Source organism: Eptesicus fuscus, chromosome 6 (assembly GCF_027574615.1).
Source record: "Eptesicus fuscus isolate TK198812 chromosome 6, DD_ASM_mEF_20220401, whole genome shotgun sequence".
Lineage (NCBI taxonomy): Eukaryota > Metazoa > Chordata > Mammalia > Chiroptera > Vespertilionidae > Eptesicus > Eptesicus fuscus.
Window position 1 is genome coordinate 103,165,967 of NC_072478.1, and position 22,091 is coordinate 103,188,057.

General features: G+C 47.1%; 1 protein-coding gene across 1 annotated transcript in view; it reads right to left on the reverse strand.

Moving 5' to 3' along the window:
• Nucleotides 1-4,979, reverse strand: part of UBTD2 (ubiquitin domain containing 2) — a 30,745-nt gene extending 25,766 nt beyond the window's left edge. The window contains 1 exon segment of the mRNA XM_054718145.1: nt 4,563-4,979. Coding sequence (XP_054574120.1) covers nt 4,563-4,632 — 70 coding nt within the window. The 5' untranslated portion in view covers nt 4,633-4,979.
• Between the last annotated feature and the right edge of the window lie 17,112 nt (nt 4,980-22,091).

The following is a 22,091-nucleotide window of genomic DNA, read 5'->3' on the forward strand; positions in this document are numbered from 1 at the left end:
AATTTTATGCCATCACTCTCATAAAGCCCCAGAGCTCAACAATCCAGAAAATACGAAATAATTTTACTTCTCTTGTCACACTAGGGATAGAAGGAGACCAAATCTTCAGCCCTCCTCCTGCTCAAAACTGCTTTCTTTTTTTATTATAGGCACAGCCCTAAGAATAGAAGCATAAGAAAAGTCAATAAACAACCAAGTGAGGTAATGTGTAGAAGTAATATATGGGACACCGAAAATATATAAGGAAGAGATAAGCAAGATATTCTTGGTGAAGAAAGTAGCTCATGTCTCACAGAGAATGTGTTTCTCTAAAGGACACCAACCTCAATATACAAGGGCTATTGATATATTCTGGGGCTGGATGTCCAAGAAGTCTAGTATTATTAGACCATTGAGTAACAAACCATGGCTAGAATTTCTGCAAATACCCATTAGAATGAAAAGTTAACAAATCATCTTCTGAAATTATAAGAATGATCTTTTCAAGTACAATCAGATCTATCAGTTTCAGAGTCAGACCTATTTTCCTGTTTCCCGATATTTCAACAAAATTCAGTTTACTAAGGCACTTACCATGGTCTGGCCCTGAGAGGCGATTTCTCATTTCTCCACCTTTTATGAAATTTTCATGACTAAATTCTTAGCACTTTCCTTTTTTCACTTACTTATAGCAGTCATTCACTTTTACACCTTCAGTTAACCTCCCCCAGATGACTGTGCAAGAATCACTGGGAAACTTGTTAAAACGCGGATTCTGATGCAGTAGGCCAGGGTTGGGGCCTGACATTCTGCAGGTCGAACATGCTCCCAGGTGATGCTAATGCTGCTAGTTGAAGAACCATACCTCACACCTTTGAGCAGCTGAGATCATTTTGTTTTCCTTTACACCTTCAGCACTTTCACAGTTTATCCTATGGTATATTTATATGTTTATATAGTGCTTTATAGTTGTTTCACGTGTGCATATTCTATTATGCTTTCCTAAAAAGCGATTTTTATATACTCAAGAAATTGGATCATGATTTCCATTTTTAGAACAGCAACCAATACAACGTTGGCATACTGTGGGTAGTCAATACTTGCTGAGAGTAAAATGCATCCCTAGGAAACACAACCATCATCTCTGGATTAAGAAAAAGTTGAAGTGGGTTTATAAATTACCTTTGTCAACTTTTTAAAAACCATTTCAATGCTAATCAACCTTTTTACCAGATTAGACAGAGGAAATAAACTTAAAATAACTTTCTATTCATAGTTAAGAATGTTAGTTAAAAGATTTGTGAATTACTGACTACAGAGTTATTCTTTCCCAATAAGCAAAGGATTAAATATATACAAAACTAAAGCTAGAAGCACAGGTAACAAAAGGAAAAATATATTGGACTTCATTTTAGAAAGTAAGACTACAACCTACAAAATGAGAGAAAATATTTGCAAATCGTATTTCTGATGAGAGCTTAATATGGCAAATTTTATGTGTCTTTACTACCATTAAAAAATGAAACTAGCGCCCAGCCTCAGTTGTTGAGTGTCGATCTATGAACCAGGAGATCATGGTTCAATTCCCAGTCAGGGCACATGCCTAGGTTTTGGGCTTGATCCCCAGAGGGGGCGGGGAGAAAGGGGTGTGCGTGCAGGAGACAGCCTACCTATGATTCTCTCATCACTGATGTTTCCATCTCTCTCCCTCTCTCCCTTCCTCTACGAAATCAATAAAAATATATTTTATAAATTAAAAAATGAATGTCCATTATTCTGTTATCCTCCTGTAAACCTGGAAACTTGTGACCACCAAGGTCAGTCCTTTTGGAATATCACAATGTATGAAATAAATGACACACCCAGCAAGTAAAAATCTTTGTACATCACTATGGTCATTAAAGAGAACAAAGAAGCGAGTTGGCTGTCTCCAATTAATTTCATTTTATTACTCCCCCACCCCATAGTTCTTATTTTTAAAAATCGTAAGATATTTAATTCCTTAGCAAATGCCATGAGCTAAAACCTAATCTAGAGGTCCTAAACATCACAATGTCATCATAATAAGGCAGACAACCATACAGAACGTGCTACCTAAAAATGGCAAAACAACAGAAAATCCTAGGAGCATGAAATCGTGGAGAGAACTGTTAAATAACTATCAAAATATACCTGTCTTGACTAACATTAGGCATTAAAAGATGGTCAAAGTAGCTAAAACTCAAAAACTGAATTCTAGGCAAGGTATGCCAAAGTAAGATGCTAGAAATGATTTCAGATAACACAAATCTTTCATGAATTAAATCATTTCTACATTCTACAGTCTTTTGCAAAAATTTCTCAAATTCCTTCAAACAAGTAATGCACCTAGTAAGGAAGTTTTTCTCGGTATACACACAATTATTTGCCATTCTATGATGTTTGCATGACACTGTGAATGTAATTATATCTGTCATGAAAATCTTAAATCTGTTATGAAAAGCATCAGAAGACTGTACTTTATTCCACGTTGATAAAGGACATTTTCATAACCAATATGTCCAGATTACAACTACTAACCACTACTAAATGTTTGAAATGCAAAGGATCTGTGCCAACACCCTTAGGAAAAATAGTCTTTCCCTTCCCACCAAAAACTTACTGTAATAAGCAAGAACTATTTAATTTGTTAACCTGAAGCACTCACCTGAACTAACTCCTTTAAACCACAATTAACTCTTAACTATCAGGACAATAATGGAAAATAGAGGCTTCCATAATTAAATTCCAGAAATAATCCTTTATCCCACACAGCTCCTTCCTCCACCCCAACGCCATGCCTTCTCTCCAGAAGAAAATAAAGGTTTATGTTCCTTTTTTCCTAAACTTTAATTTGGAAAAATATGGCACTGCTTAAGGTCCAGGGAACTCAGTTTTCAACTGATACTATAGCTATCTAACTAGATGCCACTGGTAATAAATAGCCAAAACCCAAGACTTCATGCTCTTAAAAGCCCACACTAGCATGCATGGCTGGTCATTAAGTCACACTATCACAAGAAATAAACTAGCTCGTCTATTACCAAGAAGAGAAAAAAATGTTTATTTGAATTTCAACGTAAGTGTAAAACAATTTAATTAAAACTAAACAGCACCTATAACACGTACCACTTTAAGGCAAGAAGAATCACTGTGACCCCCAATTTGACCTTAACCCAAGGCTGTTTTGTGGTTTAAATCATACTTTTTATCTTCCTGCTTTGTTGTCGCTGAGGATCTCTGTTAATATGCCACCAAAAAAGACTGGTATGACTTTAAATGCACTCTAAAGTAGTTTTCCTGGACAATTTTTTCAGAAACGCTCCACTGACCTTTCCAACTATTTGCCCAAGATTTAGCCATCATACAGGATACCCACAGATTTTAATGAAGTGGCAAGGCTAAGCATCATGCAATTCAGGAAACTCATTAACGGAAAGTGAGGTGTGTGCATGGTTTATAGATGGAGCTGAAGTGACAGGGCAAGCAACAACTTTTAGTCTAAGAAAAAGTTGTAAACTCTTTTATCCCCCAACGATTTAATTTAGTAACTTATACATATGCCCCACATGTGAGACATCTAACATAAGGTCGCACCAAAACCAACACCGTCTCCTTCGTTATTCCTACATGTTTCCTCTTTAAGTAAAACATTCTAACCTGCACACAAGCTATAGCATGAATTCGGTAGAAGGTCACTTAAGTAAAGGCAGAATTAATTTTATTATTATACTGCTGTACTACAAGACCGACTGAATTAAAATACCTTTCCTCAGCAAACTATTCAGGATACAAGAAAGTAGAAGTGCGTTCCGTGTTAGAAAACTTTTAAGGTACCGGTCCTCCTGGGAAGTCGGACACTTAGGCATTTGTACTTTCATCCTACACGTTTTCCTTTACGTAAGCGGGACAGGAATTTGACTAGCCCACCCCGAAGGCAAGCGGGCCCAGCACCCCGAGCGGCAGCCCGGATCCCCACCCGCGTTAAAATAATGCCTGTGGCCACTGGGGGCTTCCCCAGCCGGGCTCCAGAAACTTGCAGGTTTAAATGGCCAACCTGGAACCAACCAGGGCAGCTGTCATCTGAAACTCGGAAAGCTGAGACCGGCCAGCTCTGCTGCACAGGGCAGGGTGCGGAGAGCGGCGGCGGGGCCCGTCGGAGGGAGTGCATTAGCTCCCCTCCCCGCCCCCCGCGCCGCGCTCCTGCAGCCCCGGCGCCGCCATCCCGCTCCTGAATAATTGAACGGGCCGGAGAGGCAGGAGGTGGCCAGGGAGGCAGTTTCTTGGCCGAGTTTCCCGGCCGAGGCGGGAGGGTCGGGAGGCCGAGGGCGACATGCCCGGCGCGCGGAGGACTTTTCTCGCGGGGCGGGGAGAGGAGAGAAGGGGGCGACCCCGCGGCCTGCGGGCGGCCGGAAGCGGGGCGCGGAGTGACGTGGAGGAGGGGATGACAAAGGGGCGCGGGGACCCCGGCCGCGCTCCCCGCGGGCTCGCGGGGGCCGGGACAGGTGGCCGGGCCTGGGCCGGGAACAATGGGGGGCCGAGGCTGCCCCCTGGCGCTCACCTACCTCCGGTGCCCTCCGAGTTCTCGTTGAGGCTGCCCGAGGAGTCGTGCTGGGCGCCCACACACCCGCCCATGGGGGCCCCCGGCGCCTCGTCCGCCACCTCCGGGCGCTCGTCAGGGCCCGCCGCCGCCTCCGCCTCCTCAGGCGCCGCTGCCGCCGCCGCCGAGCTCCGGACAGGCGCGCCGCTCCGCTCGCCCGCTGCGGCCCAGCCTCCGCCCCCCTCGCCGCTCCACCCACCGTCTTGGCTCGGCCCCTTCCTCCGCGCCCACTTCTACCTCAGCCCCCGGGCGGGCCGCCCGCCCCGCAGGCCTGGCCCCGCGCCGCTCTCCCCTCCGGCTCTGCCCCGCCAGGCCGGGGCTGGCCCATGCCGGGCAGGCCGCAGCGCCCGCCTCTCCCTCACAGCCCCGGACACCGGCGTCCCGGCGAGCCCCGCGCCCGCGCCCCCCGCCCGCCAGGCCCCATCGGCCCCCGCCCCGCGGCGCCGCCCTCCGCACCCGCGGCCTGGGCTCAGCCAGGCCCGCCCGGAACCACCGGGGGGCGGGGCCGCGGGCCGCTGCGCGCTGATTGGCCGAGCGCGGGCCGCGAGCGGAGAGAGGGAGGAGGGAAGGCGGGTGGGGAGGGGAGAGGGGGCTCCGCAGCGAGGAAAGCGGGCGGAGGGGGAGGGTCGGTCCGGGGGAAGGGGCAGGGGAAGGAGGTGAGGAGGAGGGAGAAGGGGAGACGCAAAGGAAAAAAGAAAGGGAGGGAGAGGGAGCAGGAAAGGAGGAGCGAAGTGAGAAAGTGAAAAGGGGCGCAGTCGAGTTCCGGCTCCCCTCGGGAGTCAGCCCTTCCTGGCGGGGGCACAGAAGTCATGGAAGACTCGCAGGCTGGGACCGGGCGGTTCCCAAGTAACTGGCAAAGGGGGATCCTGGCTGAAGGTTGAGACCCCAGCACCGTATGAGTTTGTGTAGAATTCGGTGGGCTGGTACCCCGAGTCTGGGCTTTCCCTTGCCTGCCCCACCCTCATGCCCCCCAAAATCGCTGTGCTCCATTATGTGAAGCGGCGGTCACTGTGGTTGCAAACTGAACTCAGGATTTACCGGGGAGGCACGGCCCGCAGGGAGAGATAAGACTTGACAGTGGTTCCAGGGGCGTGGGTTTGTTTCACTTGCACGGGATTGATTCATACACAATGCTCCTTCTCCTGCCTTACGGTATCTTAAAAATTGTCTTTGGAACCACGTGAAGTGTAAATAAATAAAATACACTCCTTTTTCTAAACTGGAATTTGGTACATTGACCACACCCGACTCTCTTGGCGGCTGCTATCCCAATCCAAGCCAAATTGTTAATGGTCCCTTCAGAACTGTGCTTCTTGTGATGATGCCTTAAAATTTTTATCATCCTACTTGGGCCTTTCTAAAGTTTATTTCTGCCTAAGAGCTGTTTTAACTATCTGCTCCCCTTTTATATCAGACTTTCTTTTTTTAACACCCTAGGTCAGTTTTTGCTTAGCAATAAACAAAATTTTAAGTGAAATACCCAAGAAGGAGCCTCTCTGCAGTTTGGAATTTGCATTTAAATATATTTTCATACACTGCTGGTGGGAGTGTAAATTGGTTCCATCTTTTTGCAAAGCAATTTGGCAATGAGGTTCAAGAACCTTTATAAATGCTCACACCCTTTGACTTGGGATTATTTCATATATGGGAATCTATCATACAGAAATAATCCAAAATGCAGACAGAGATTTTGGACCTTCTCTTCATTTGATGATCAGATAAAAATGAGGGCTAAACAAACAAACAAATCCGTATACTTAAAGCACAGAAATATCTTGAGAGAAAAGTATGCTATATTAAATCTATCCTGATGAATTAGTGTTGCCCTGGATAGTCATGAACATTCAGAAGAGCTTACATGTGGCTGTTCTCCTGAGTTTGCACAGGTTGCTCTGACATCCAGGCACTATGTCACACAGCCTTCTATCTTATTCTCAGCTGAGTATTCCTGTAGGCAGACATCACTTCCCTGGAGGAGAGAAGCTGCATGCTGAATATCTTCAAAGGGATTGCTTTGTCCTGATTTTTGCTCTAGAAATTGCTGAAACCAAGACTTCTGGGATGTCTATTAAACAGATGGTAGGCACCCAAGTGATGAGTGCTTTCTGATGAGCACTGGAGTTGGCGGCAGGGAGAGAGAGCTATCTCACCGAGATTCGCAGCCATGGATGTTCTCCATTCTGCCGTTAGCTGAGAGCAGGGACACAAACTCTGGCATCTAGCTCCTAGCTTGGACTCTGTCTTCCATCCTGTACTAGCTATGTGACCTTAAATTTCCGCGTAGCTGTTTCTCCTGTAAAATTCAGCCATGACAATGATCCAAACTCTATGGGGGCTCTTTACATCGAGCTTCACTTATCTAAACTTATGGTGAGGCCTAATCCACTTAAAACCTTCCACAGAGAGTGCCTTCGTGGTGTGTGTGCACTTTTCTATTATTTATAACATCTTTATTGAGATACCAGGGGCCCAGTGCACAAATTGGTGCACCTTAAAAGGAACTGTGGGCCTCAAGGCTGCAGGGGTACAGGGGCGGGTCTCAGCCCATCCTCCGCACCCCCACCCGGGCCCCTCCTGCCACAGCCCCGTCCCCTGTCTGCCGGCAGCCCCACTCCCCCTGCCACCACTTCCATGCGCTGACCACTCAGGCCCCGCTCGCACTGCTGACGGTGCCAGCCCTGATCGGCCCTGAGGGCTTCTCTACCTCCCCCTCCCCCTGAGGGGCCATCCAGGCTGGCAGCAGGTGCAAGCACTGTGCGGGACCATGGGGCGGGAGCCTGGCACGTGGGAGCAAAGAATTTTCAGTAACCACCAGAGGCTCGCCCCGAGGACAGTGACCGGCGCCCTGCCTTGATCTGGCGCCCCCACTCACCTGCTCCACCATCCTGCCATGGCCGACGCCCACCATGTTCTGTGCGAGCTCCCTGGTGGTCAGCACACGTCATAGCGACCGGTTGTTCTGCCGTTTGGTCTATTTGCATATTAGCCTTTTATTATGGAGGATCAGTCATGTGCCATATATTCCACCAATTTAAAGTGTATACTTTGATGGTTTTTAGTATATGCACAATCTGTCATTTTCAGAACATTTCATTACCCCAAGAAGAAATCCCATACCTATTAGCAGTCACTCCCCACTTCCTACCAACACCCAGCCCAGCCCTAATCTATTTTTTGTCTCTACAGATCTGCCTATTCTGGACATTTTGTCTAAACAGAATCTTTTGTGACTGGTTATAATGTTTACAGCATAATATTTTCAAAGTTCAAAGATTTTGCAGCATCAGTCCTTCATCCTTTTCATGGCTGAATAATATTCCACTGTGTGGCTAGACTACATTTTTTTTATCCATTCATCAGTTGATGGGCATTTGGGTGGATTCTACCTTTTCACTATTGTGTCTAGTGCTGTTATAAACATTTGTGTACAGATTTTTGTTTGAACACCTGCTTCCAATTCTTTTGGGAGTAGAAATGATGGGTCATGTGGTAATTCGATGTTTGATTTATGGAAAAACCACCAAACTGTTTTCCACAGGAGCTATATCCCTTTACCTTTCCATTAGCAATGTGTGAGGGTTCCAATTTCTCCATATTTTCTTGCTTTTTTTTTCTCTCTATTTTCGAAAACACTTGGTATTTTCTGAATTGTTATTGTTCTGCTACTATGGCCGCCTTACTGAGTATGCAGTGGTACTTCACTGGTGTTGATTGCATTTCCTAGTGACTAATGATGTTGAGCCTCTTTACATGTGCCTGTTGGTCTTTTGCATCTCTTCTTTGGGGAAATGTCTATTTAAGTCCCTTTGCCCATTTTTAATTGGCTTTTCTTTTTTTGTTTTATTGTAAGAGTTAGATGTAGGTCTTTATAGATGTCCTTTATTAGATTGAGGAATTTCTCTTTCTTTCCTAGTTTATTGAGTTGTTTAAAAAATCAAGAGTAGGCCCTAACAAGTTTGGCTCAGTGGATAGAGCGTCGGCCTGCGGACTGAAGGGTCCCAGGTTCGATTCCGATCAAGGGCATGTACCTTGGTTGTGGGCACATCCCCAGTAGGGGGTGCGCAGGAGGCAGCTCATTGATGTTTCTCTCTCATCGATGTTTCTAACTCTCTATCCCTCTCCCTTCTTCTCTGTAAAAAATCAATAAAATATATATTTTTAAAAAAATCAAGAATAGATTTGGATTTTGCCAATGCCTTTTTGCATCAATAAGATGAAATGTTCTGAAAATGACTGTGCATATACTAAGGTGATATGGCCTTTCCATTTTAGTTTGTTATTATGATGAATTACACTGATGGATTTTCAAATATTAAACTAATCTTGAATTCCTTGGATAAATCTGACTTGACCATGTTTGTCCTTTTTAATATACTGTTGTATTCAATTTGCCAAAAATTTGTTCAGAATTTTTGCATCTACATTTATGAGGGATATTTGTCTATAGTTGTTTTTCTTTAAAGTTCTTTCTTTAGTTTTGATATTTCAATTTCATGGAAGGGAAAAGGAACTCTGAAGTATAGCCGGTGCTGACTAAGAAGCAGCCATGCCCCCAGGGCTGAGACGGTACACTAAGTGAGAGGTTCCTCTGCAGGCGTCCTCAAACTACGGCCTGCGGGCCACATGCAGGTGTTTTTGCCGTTTGGTTTTTTTACTTCAAAATAAGATATGTGCAGTGTGCATAGGAATTTGTTCATAGTTTTTTTAAAACTATAGTCTGGCTCTCCAATGGTCTGAGGGACAGTGAACTGGCCCCCCTGTTTAAAAAGTTTGAGGACCCCTGCTCTAGAGCAAGCATGTCAAACTTGGGGCCCGCGGATCACATTTGGCCCACAAGGAATATTTTTGCAGCCCAGCCAATATAACGGTGTGTAAGAAACATTTTAATAAAAATTTCGTAACTTAATTTTTACAATATTAAGTTATACATAATTATTAATAACGAACTACAACATTCACTAATGACTGATGACTATAATCGTGTTGCATTCATTTCCCTTACGCGCAGGCGCACCATTTCTCTCCACCAATACCAGCAGCGAATATTTTAGCAGCTGGTTGCCACGTCATTAGTCTTGTACTGACTTGTTTGGTGTGCGCAACAGGAAATATTTTGCTTTCGGAGAACAAGAATAATAGGTTTATTTGCATTACGCTTATTAATTTGTGCAGTTATTCAGTGTCTGGTAAGTGAATGTTCAAGAAAAAATATTGCTATTAAAATGTTCTATTATTTTATGCTAATGATGACTCATTTATTTCAGCCCTTTGTATTCAGCACGTCTCTATCGGAACAAACCTACGTTTCTATGAAAATTGAAGCTTTTGTGTTTTTTTGCGGCCCACATATACCTAAACCTTTTTATTTGGCTCATGTTAGCCTTTGAGTTTGACATGCTTGCTCTAGACCAGTGGTTGGCAAACTCATTAGTCAACAGAGCCAAATATCAACAGTACAACGATTGAAATTTCTTTTGAGAGCCAAATTTCTTAAACTTAAACTTCTTCTAATGCCACTTCTTCAAAATAGACTCGCCCAGGCCGTGGTATTTTGTGGAAGAGCCACACTCAAGGGGCCAAATAGCTGCATGTGGCTCGCGAGCCGCAGTTTGCCGACCACAGCTCTAGGGTTAAGAGCCAGACCTCCTCAAAGAGGACATGGCCCTGCTTTGGTGAACAGTAGCGAGACATCAGTGAAATTGCTGGAAATCCACTCTCCAAGACTGGCTGGAAATCCATCCTGTAGGGCGCTGGAAAGATATCATAGGCGGTATCGCACCAGAGCTATTATGCCGTAAAACTACCTGAGGGGCTCTTGTGTCTTGCAGGAGCTGGGCTTGGAGAAGCCGCTGCCGCTGCAGGAGCCTGCTGCTAGAGCAGCCCTGTGTCCTGAAGTTGCTGCACAAAAGACGCTGCAGAAGCTGGGCGATGGACAGGCTGCACACGTCCCAGGAGCCTGGCCCTGGAGAAGCTACCCATGCTGTGGGAGCCTACTGAGCGAGCAAATGGGAATTCCTCGGGCAGTGTCTCTCCGGTGCCCTCTACTGTCAAAGCTAAACACTGTGCCAACTGGCAAAGGCACAATATTTAAAGGGCCCATGTCCATTTTCACAGAGCAGGCAATGAAGAGTGGGTTTGGATCTGAAGGAAGTGTTGGAGTGAGAAAATCATCGTTTGTCAACCACAGTAGTTGCTATGGACTGAATGTTTAAGCCCCTCCCCCCATTCATATATTGAAACCCTGACGTGATAGTATTTGGAGGCGGTGCTGTTGGGAGGTAATTGGGTCATGAGGGTGGAGCTCCCATGATGTTATTAGTGCCCTTATAAGAGGAAGAGAGCCTGTCCTTTCCCTCTCTCTCTCTGTCCTGTGAGAATACAAAGAGAAAAGGTTTTTTTACCAGAACCTTATCATGCTGGCACGCTGATCTCAGATTTCCAGCCTCCAGAAGTATGAGAAATAAATGTTTGCTGTTTAAACCACACAGTCTATGATATTCTGTTATAGCAGCCTGATCTGACTAATACATTAGTAAAGACTGGTTCAGGCAAAAATCCCCAATGAATGTGACATAAATGAAGGAATTCTGATGAGGCACAAATGGATATGTGCATTATTTTAAACAATCACCCCACAGACGTCACAAGCAGAAAACAGTAATAACACAAGAAAAAATGCACAGTACCTTGACCAAATGACCAAGTGGACATTGTTTGACTCCAAATCGGATTCCTTGAGAATGACAACGCTTCTTCTGTAGAACTCTGACTGGAGATGAATGGAATCATGAGGAAATGTCAGTCAAATACAAATGGAGGACATATGATCATAAAAAGAGAGAGGCTACATTAAAGAAAAACAACACATCAATGTCATTAAAGCCAAAGAACAGCTGAGAAACTGCTCCAGATTACAGGAGACCAAAGAGACATGATTCTATAAAGGACATTATTGGGCCAATTGATAAAATTGGAATGTGAATGGTGGAGTAGATAAAATTATCAATGTCCAATTTCCTGCAGTGAAAAATTGCTCTGTGATTATGAAAGAGAACGTTTTTATGCTTAGGCAAAACACAGTGGTGGATTTAGGGGCAAAAGATACGATATAGCCCTGGCCGGGTGGCTCAGTTGGCCAGAGCAATGTACCATGCACCAAAAGTTTTTGAGGTCAATTCCTGATCAGGTTGTGGGTTCCATCCCCAGATGGAGGCAACCGATTGATGTTTCTCTTCCACATCAATGTTTCTCTCTTCCTTCCTTCCTCTCTCTAAAAATCAAAAGAACATATCCTCAGGTGAGGATTAAAAAAAAAGATACGGTACAGTACACATAACTTACCTTCAAATGTTTCAGGAAAAATTACATATAAGGAGGGCAAATGATAAAGTAAATAGGGAAAAATGTTAACAACAGGTACATCCACATAAAGATGCTCTTTGGCCTACTCTTGCAACTTTTCTGCAGGTTTGAAAATCATCCTATCTAATAAAGAGGGAATATGCTAATTGACCCTCACACCATCGCAAAGATGGCGGCACCCACAGCTAATAAATAGGGAATATGCCAATTGACTGCCATGCCCTCTAAGATGGTGGCGCCCACAGCCACAAGATGGCAGTGCCCACAGCCAATAAGGAGGGAATATGCTAATTGACTGCCATGCCCTCTAAGATGGCGGTGCCCACAGCCACAAGATGGCGGCGCCCAGTCCCCTTAGCCCTGTCGGGGTGCCTGTCTCTCGGAGTCCCCCAGTCCCCTCAGCCCCCAAGCTGCCCAGGGCTGACCCAAGGCGCAGGCAAGCCTCAAATATCAGCTGCCCAGCCGCCCAGGGCTGCCGGAGGCTCAGGTAACCAGGGCCGGCCGAGGCTTGTGCTGCTGGTAGTGGCAGCAGCAGAGTTGTGATGGGGCATTGTGATGGGGCATTTCCCCTTGATCCCTGGGTCACCTCCCACCCCTGAGGGATCCCAGACTGTGAAAGGGGGCAGACTGGGCTGAGGGACGCCCCTCTCCAGTGCATGAATCTTCATGCACTGGGCCTCTAGTTTCCAAATAATTGGTGGTTCCCCTTGTGTCTTTGGGTCAGCTGGGGCTAGCTGATACAGCTGGGGTCAACTCGTCTTCACTCCTGGCTGAGGGCTGAGTCAAGGGTTGTCTCAGACATCTTTCATTCTCCTCCGAGCAATATGCTAAACAGGGTACATTCTTTTCATGGCTAAGGCAGTGGTGCAGGAAGACAGCCAACTGCACCAACACAGGTTGAGCCCTTTGCTTGCATCATGCTTCAGTCCATATGATTCTGATGGAGCCCACTCCATCCCCTATTCCAGGTGGTCCAAACACATGATGGGTTTAGGATGCGCATGTGACCAATCACTGTCAGATTCAGATTCCTTTTTTTACTTTTTAGAAGAAAGTATCCTTTTTTTTTTTTTTTTTCTGAACATGAATTGGAGGGGGGGGTGTTGTAAATTTAGAGTTTTTGAGAGCCCTCAGGAGGGGGAAAAATTGGGGCCACTTTGCAAAGGGAGAGAGCCTGCCCAAAGGGGAAGTCAACACGGAGGGAAATATAGCTGAGAAAGAGGAAACAACCAAGTCCTGAGGATCATCTGAGCTGGATCCAGCGACGCCTGAATCTGCTCCCTGGGAATTTTCAGTTCCCTAAATCAATGCATTTCCGTTTCAATTCCCGTACGCCTGTTTGAGTTGGGTTTCTCTTGCTTGCGGGGGTAGGAAGCAGGTTTTACTTAGTTTTGTCTCCCAAGAGCCTATAGAACAATGCTTGGCGCACTCGCTCAGGACCCGTGAGCCGGTGAACGGGCTTCATGCCCCGCAGGTGAGGCCTGGCTGCAGGGCTTCGAGCAGCAGGGACCCGTCAGGCACCTGTGTCCCAGAGCTCCAGGGGGTGCAGCTGGGCATTTCTGCTGCATTTTAAAGCAAGCGGTGCTGACCGCTACACCCTCACCTTCTAGCCCACCTAGCTGAAATGAACATTCCTTCAGGGGGGAAGGGGGTATGATGTAATACTTTCAACAATAAAGATTCAGAAAAACAAACGTACCTTCTGCCGACAGGAAGACGGAGCCAGAACGGCTCCCTCTGCAGGTACGTGAGCGATAGGGCCTCGGTATGGTTAGTCCCCGGAAATGCCGCCCCACCCAAAACGGCACCTCGGAGTGGACGGCGCCGCAAGACCTCCAGGCAGAGAAGAGTTCCTCTTCCTCAAAATGTCCGGCAAAGCTCCTGAGGGGGCCGCTCATTGGCTTGGCTTTGAGCCAATGGGAGCCAGAAGCCTGGGCTGTCCTGATTGGCCAGGCCTGGATCACGTGTCTATCGTTCTCAGCCAATGAGCGAAGCCCATCAATTTCCAATCATGAGGATGGAGAGGAAGGGAGAATTGGTTCCCGGAAGAAAATGAAGAAAGGAAAGTGGGTTACAGGCAGCTGCACCTCACAATCTCCACTCCATTCAAGCAAGAAAATTGGGCCCGGGCTGGCGTGGCTCAGAGGTTGAGCTTCGACCTAAGAACCAGGAGGTCACGGTTTGATTGATTCCGGGTCAGGGCACATGCCCAGGTTGCGGGCTCAATCCCCAGTAGGGGGCGTGCAGGAGGCTGCGGATCACTGGTTCTCATCATTGATGTTTCTCTCTCTCCCTCTCCCTTCCTCTCTGAAATCAATGAAAATATGTTAAAAAAAAAAACACAACAACTCACAACCAGGATAATTTGTGTGTGTGATTATATGAATAACAACAAAATAATGATAGTTACCAACAACGGAGTGTTTACTATGTGCTAGCACTGTGCTAATGGCTCCACACCTATCAGCTCATTTAATCCTTACACCAACCCTGTGAGGCGGTGCTATTCTTCTCACTTTATAGGTGAGAATTTAGTTCTGTCTAAACTCAAATTAATTACCATACTACATTGTCTCACATTACACTGGAGTATTTGTTTGATTTTTTTTTTCTTCGCCTCCCACTACCCTAACTGGGTGGGCGCATTCAGGCAGCTGACACTGAGCACTATAATAATGCACCCCCACCCCCATCTTTACCACATACTCAGGAGACAGAAAAGTAACAGATCCCTTGCCCACAGGGGTGCCAGCCTGGTGGGGAGATAGACACATAAACACAGGATTACTGTGCAATGTGGTGTTATAGCAACATTCGCTATAAAAGAATTCTTGCTTTTGTTTCCTTCCACACAAAGAGTTTAAACAATCTTACTATAATTCAGTAGTGTCGTGAAAAGAGGCTCAAAGAGTGGTAGGCAGTTAGACAACGTGAGCATAGCGAGGACAACAGGCCAGGTATGGAAGGTTACCAGCGTGGAAAGCCCTGGGTACCTAGCAATGGGCAAAACTGGGCTGGAACCTTGCCCCCAGGGTGACCTTTCCTCCCCTAGCATATCCCTGGTCATGCTTATACCCCGAGACCTTTCCTGTGGATGGTCATGTGGTTCAGACCCTCCCCTGACCTTTCCTCCCCTGCCATGTTGCTAGTCATGCAGGTTATACCCCCTTAAAGGGGAAATGAACATGTGGACCAGGCGGAACATAGCCCTTAAGTATTAAGCCCCCAGGACATGAGGTTCTGACCAGAATCAAATACATCTAGGCCCCAGTTGTTTCAGCTCCAGGCCCAGAAAACTCTCTCTTCCTCTCTCTCTCTCTCTCTCTCTCTCTCTCTCTCTCTCTCTCTCTCTCTCTCTCTCTCTCTCTCTCTGCTCTCCTCTCTTCTCCTTTCCTCCCCCCACTCCTCTCTCTCTCTGCCTGTCTCTTGCCTTTCTAAATTAACTTCTCTTATAGTTTGAGTCTGGCCTCTGAATTCTTTCTTAGCCAGAACTCAAGTACTGAGGTTGCTGAACTGAGGTCCGGGTTGACTCCACCCGTCTAACGCCTGATGCCAACAAAAGACTTTATTTATTTATTTATATTTTATTGATTTTTTTTACAGAGAGGAAGGGAGAGGGAGAGAGAGTTAGAAACATCGATGAGAGAGAAACATCAATCAGCTGCCTCCTGCACACCCCCTACTTGGGATGTGCCCGCAACCAAGGTACATGCCCTTGACCAGAATCGAACCTGGGATCCTTGAGTCCGCAGGCTGACGCTCTATCCACTGAGCCAAACCAGTTTCGGCCAACAAAAGACTTTTAATTAAAATCAACATTATTTCTAGCTTTATTAAAGCATTATTAGATCCCGAAAAGGGTAATCAAGTGGGGTGGTCCTGTTCAGATTTCACTTTGCAGCTATGAAAACGTACTGCTTCCCAGCGCCCAGAGGGCCGTCATTACCCTTCACATTTCTCCATCACAGCTGGTCTGTGCTTGGCTTAAAGTGTCTCCTGCCCCCCAGACCTAACAAAAGCATTCAGATGAATCCAGTGTGGGAAAGGCGATTTGGGTGGTATTTTCACATGCATGAAATGACATCAAATTACAGTGTACAAGTTAGTACCATTTTTTGTACTGCAATTCTTTTCCTTTTAGAACTATAAAATCTCAGTTTGGTGTTAGCTTGTCTTTGACACCTCCTTAACACATGCTAATCTCCTTTTGAGAGAGAGAGAGAGAGAGAGAGAGAGAGAGAGAGAGAGAGAGAGAGAACTCAAGGTCAGAACTTTCTATAGGTAACTAACTGGACCTCGCTGACACCATTTCACTTCCACTCATTACTTTCAGAGCTACCTACTAATAATGGAAAACTATACAACTTTTCAATGTATTATCATGATAGAATGCTTCCCTTCAAAGAACTATATTTAACTTTTGAGTTAGTAAATTTATTTATTTATTTTTAATATATGTTTATTGATTTCAGAGAGGAAAGGAGAGGGAGAGAGAGATAGAAACATCCATGATAAGAGAGAATCATTAATCAGCTGCCTCCTGCACGCCCCACACTGGGGATCCAGCCTGCAACCTGGGCATGTGCCCTGACCGGGAATCAAACCGTGACCTCCTGGCTCATAGGTGGACGCTCAACCACTGAGCCGCGCTGGCTGGGCTGAGTTAATCAACTTAAAGTAAATGCTGAAACAGGTGGGATGTGGACATGGCAACATTTGCGAGGGTGCTACTCAAACCGCTCAAGCTTTGAAAACACTGCCCTCACCTTGAGGGTCCCCGATTTTGGGCCTTTCAGGAAGCTTTTCCTCATCCTCACCCCGAGGCGAGTTTCCCTTCCAACATTTTGTGTAGCTGCTCTCTTAGGAGTCTCCCCAGATTCCTGCAGTTGTTTGTAGGTCAGCCTTTGTGGCTAGACGATACTTCTCTTAGACATATCTCCATCCTCCGCTCCCAGCGCCACGCCTGGTCCAGAGCAGGCCCCCGGTGGCCATTCCCGTGCTCTCACGCAGGAAGATGGTTTCAGGACGTCCATACGGGCTCTAGACTCAGTCGTCTTGTGCCAAGGCAGTTCTGTCCCTTGGAAGTCTGTCTGTCGTGGGTCTGCTGGGGGCCACAGGGATGCCTGTGCAGGCACCTCAGCCAGGGCATGTTGCGTTCATAACTGACGTGAGCGGCGAGTGTGTGTGTTCTTTGCCGATGTTACTGACCCACTGTTGGAGGTGACGGGCGGACTTTGGCTCTGCAGGGAACATACTGCCCCTCCAGGCTGAAGGAGAGCAAGCCGTCTGAGGGGTGCTAGCTCTCTCTTCTCCCTGCCCCCAAAGCCACTTGCTAGCCTACCACAGGGCAGCTGTCTTTCAGCCCACACAGAAGGGACATTTTAGTTATTGTTGGACTATCCAGCTTTCGATGACGAGTGATAAGCACAGAGGTGGGAACCCTTATCCTGCTCCCTGAACTCGGGCCTGTGAGTGGGTGAGGATAGGCAGGGGATGGTGAGGTAGCATCTGAACGTCACTTGGTCTTACATGAGTCCCAGGTCCTGATGCTAAATGTTGGAGGTGCACCTGTGGGCATTCAGGTCTTCCCTTTCTGCCTCACCCCACCCCACGCCACCCACCCCACCTCACCCCACCCCACCCTCAAACTGGTACTCCTTAGCTGAAAAATTAACAAATTGTTTTCTTTAAAAAAATATATTTTTATTGATTTCAGAGAGGAAGAGAGAGGGAGAGAGAGATAGAAACATTAATGAGGAGAGAGAATCATTGATCGGTTGCCTCCTGCATGCCCCACCCTGGGGATCGAGCCCGCAACCCGGGGAAAAGGCCAACACTGGAATCGAACCGTGACCTCCTGGTTCACAGGTCAACACTCAACCACTGAACCATGCCAGCTGGGCCCACGTTGTTCTCTTTAAGGTAATTAAATAGAGGTAACTAGACACTCCCCATGAAGTGACCAGAAGAACTGAAAGTTTTGAAAAGCAGGAAGTTCTCAAAAGCATCTGCTTTGAGAAGCAATAAGCACTGACATGGAGTGTCCTGTTTCCTGGGGACACTCTAAGCTCCTCCCTCCTCCGTGGGGCATCTGGTTTGGATCGAAATTAAGACCTTCATGGAAGGAGGTCTAAAGGGCTCTGCGCTCCTTGCTGATGAATCATGTAGCTTCTCCAAACTTGACCTACTCAAGTTCTCTCAGGGGCCTGGGGCCTGGGGCCTGGGGCTGACCCCGAGCAGCCCCGAGAAACCATTTCTTCACAGTCTGCAGTTTTCTCTTAAAAGCGCAGGCAAGCTTTATATTCTATTGCACAACATATCCCTGTTTAGTATAAACATGTGTCAAATAACTTGCTGGTTACATTGCTTAAATCTTGACTCCCAATTCTCTCCCTGCCCCCTAACAAATGTTGGGGTAGAAATGCAGTTCCAGAAGCGGCTTTGGGTATCTCTCAACACACTGCTGCTCTGTGCTCCCCAGGGGCCAGCCCCGGCGGGGAAGTGAGGCACTGGGTGATCCCGGCACTTCTGAGTGCCTTCCAGAACAAACCCAGCGCTTCTGTGCTCCCTCCTCCACATGCCCAGGGTGCTGATGGGAAGTGGAGAGGCTGGTGGCGAAAAGACTTTCCAACCGAGAATGTCTGTCTGCTCAGCCCCAGGGCCTGGCCCAGTGACAAGGAGGGTTATGATGAAACAGGGAACCAGTGTTTCTTAACTTGGGTATAAAACTTCTCTGTGGGAACATTTACGCTCCGCATTTCCATTTTGGTGATATTTTTTTTAAAAGAGGAATAGACACATGAATGCCAACCTCCACCACTGTGTTCCTTAAACAAGTGAACTGGCGTCCCGGCTCGTGCTCCCCATATCATGGGCTGATGAGAAGAGAACCAAGTTGGACTGAACACATGTTATGGACTGAAGGTCTGTGTCCCTTCAAAATCCATACGGTGAAATCTAATCCCCAATGTGGTATTTGGAGGCAAGGCCCTTAGGAGGTGATTGGGCCATGAGGGTGGGGCCCTGATAGATGGGAATAGTGCTCTTATAAGAAGAGGCCAGAGAGCCAATTTGGTCTCTTCCCACCACGTGAAGATACAACAAGAAGTGAGCAGTTTGCAACCCACAAGAGGGCCCTCCCCAAAACCCGACCATGCTGGTGCCCTGGTCTCAGCCTTCCAACCTCTAGAAAGGTGAGAAATCAGTTTTCGTTGTGTGTAAGCCACCCAGTCGATGGCACTTCGTTAGAGCAGCGCGAACGGACTAAGATGGTACGGAAGCAGTGTATTTGACCACAGTAAAAAAAAAAAATACACGGAAAGCAGCTTAGCAAGTCCATGTTCACAACTGCAAGGACAGGACCTGGCTCTCCAATCTCCTCCAAGGACACTCAGTGGCTGCTGCTTACTTCCCACGGTGCCCACGTGCCCTCTCAGGCACCTTGACCCTCCGCAGAGGGACCTCCCGATGCCCTCCACGTGATCCCGAGATACACCCAGGGAGGAAGGTGCAGTTCCTGCCAAAGGAAGACCGAGTTGGCCGGGTTACTCCACAGAAGATCCTAAGACACACCGCCCAGGTCACAGTCCTCAGATGCTCGCTTTATGGGGCCTGGACTCAACTGAACACCGTGACATTCTGAATAACGATTACATTCTGGGATCTACAACGGCATTTTCCGAAGTACGTTCTGTGGGATGCTCCTCAGCGTTGGGTGGAAAAAAAGAATTCCGTTGTCAAATACAATTTGGAAACGCTGGGTCAGCGCGGGGTCACCGGGTTCGCGATGGCAGCTTCTCAGGGCCTTTCACACGCGGCGTGTGACACGGATCCCCAAGGAGGAGGCTTGGAAGACGCTCGCACGGTGGTTGCCAAGTGGATTTGGCCACACGAAGCTCTGCCACGATCATGTGAGGGGCCGATGTTCCATAAACACGCGGTGGAAAAACTTGCATTTAGAGAAAAGTAATAAAGTAGGAGATGAAGCTACCCTGGGCCAGGCGGGTTGGCAAACTACCGCCCCGGGGCCTCGTCCCGCCAGCCGCCTGTTTTTGTACGGAGCTAAGAATGGTTTTCACAGGCTAAATGGCTACATTTTAAGTAGTTATGTAAGTCCTTGCATAACATTCTGGTTTTGCCTCCTGGCTCCCAAAGCCCAAAATATTTACTATCTGACTCTTTAAGCAGTTTGCCAACTCCTGCACGGGGCAGGGAAAGCGTTTGAAGACTGTTAATTCTGCGCGTGAGGCACACATGACTTCCAGGCCTCTTCCCAGCTCCGTGGGAAAGGCTCTCTGGTCCCCGTTTTATAGATGAGGATGCAAAGCCTCACAGAGGTGGTGTTTACGAGAGCCAGACCTCACGCCGAGCTCTGTCTAACCCCAGCGCCCATCACCGTTCCTTTGTCCGTGGTTACAAAGCGGGGTCCGTGCGCCCTAGGCGGACGCCTAAGCCTGGCCACTGAAGCACAGTGGAAAATTAGATCTTTTCATTATAAGTGTTTTTAGCTTATCCTTTAGACACTCTTAATTTTGTATATCTATTTTGTTATAATGAATCAGCTGAAATGAGCCTAGTCAGCAGCCAACAGACAACGGGGAAATCCATTCGGATTTCTCCAAGTCAGACCAATAGCAAGTAGACTTCCAAGTTCATGTGCAGCTGTCCATTCGAAGTACAGTGTCCTGTGATGCTGTGAATGTTAGTATTAAAGACAGGATTGCCCTGAGTGGGGTGAGTTACAGCTGGACTTAGGGGGAGGGTTGTGGTTCAGAGAGAATTCAAGGTAGAGTTGAAATGAAGGTAGAATTCAAGGTAGAGTTAAAAGGTAGCTTTTACATTCCATGAAACACTGTTCCTGTGAATGGCTTCATGGTCAAGTACGTCTGAGCAACCAGGGAGAAACTGCTTGCTATTATATAATAGGCTTCGAGAAGCCCTGCAGTAAAGAAACCGTTTATTTCCTAAACGAACATGTCCACGGAACACTTCCTTCAAAGTATTCATTGGCATTTATTCTGGGAAACGCACTTTGGAAAGTGCCGAGTGAAGGGGATAGACTTGGGAGATTCCAGGTCTTTTAATGTGAGGGGTTTTGGAGTTAGACTATCTGAGTTCATCCTCAGATTAGCTATGACCATGGGTAAACTTAGTCTTGGACTATCAATTTCCATCCATAAAATGGGTATAAGAATTCCTACCTAGAACTGTTGTGAAGATTAGATAGATATATCTACAAGGTCCCCAGCCAATAGCATGTGCTCCACGAAAGCTTTTCCTTTTTTACAGACTTGGGTTTTTGGAAAAGGAAGTATTTCTTGAGGACAATCTTGAACCCAGGAACTAATCGCACCAGGGCGAGATCGTGCTTCGATTAGCACGTGGGAGGGACGCCGTGTGCGGTACGAGAGCTTGCATTGAACCATATGCCACCCACTAGTTCTGGGAGACCTTGACCCAGTGCCTTCTTCACGTGTCAAATGCAGGTATCGACTTCATGGAGCACTTTGAGGATAAAGTGAAAGTGTACGCAGTGTGCCCCACAGGCCTGGAACACAGCAAGTGCTCAGGGAATTACGGGGGACGTTGGTAAGAATTGGACAAAGTGCCGAAACCGGTTTGGCTCAGTGGATAGAGCGTTGGCCTGCGGACTGAGGGGTCCCGGGTTCGATTCCGGTCAAGGGCATGTGCCTTGGTTGTGGGCGCATCCCCAGTGGGCGGTGTGCGGGAGGCAGCTGATCGATGTTTCTAGCTCTCTATCTCTCTCACTTCCTCTCTGTAAAAAATCAATAAAATATATTAAAAAAAAAAAAAAAAAGAACTGGACAAAGCGTCCTCTTTGAACACTCTCGATGCCGCCAAGCAAGGTGCTGAGCCTGGCGGTTCCTCAGCAGGAGCACTCGGATTACTTCCTCACAATGTGCTTTTTAAAGGGTACAGAGTCCTGCGGATTCAGACTTGGAGGGGTGCAGCCCATAGGAACGGGCACGTGGACAAGCTCCCTGGCTCATTCTAGGGTCCCTAAAATCCGGGAATCACTGGCTGGGAAGCCTGGGCGGCAAGAATGTGAGGCCCAGATGGACACGGAACCGGAGAAGGGCTGGACATTAAGGACCCTGGACTCAGAGGAACA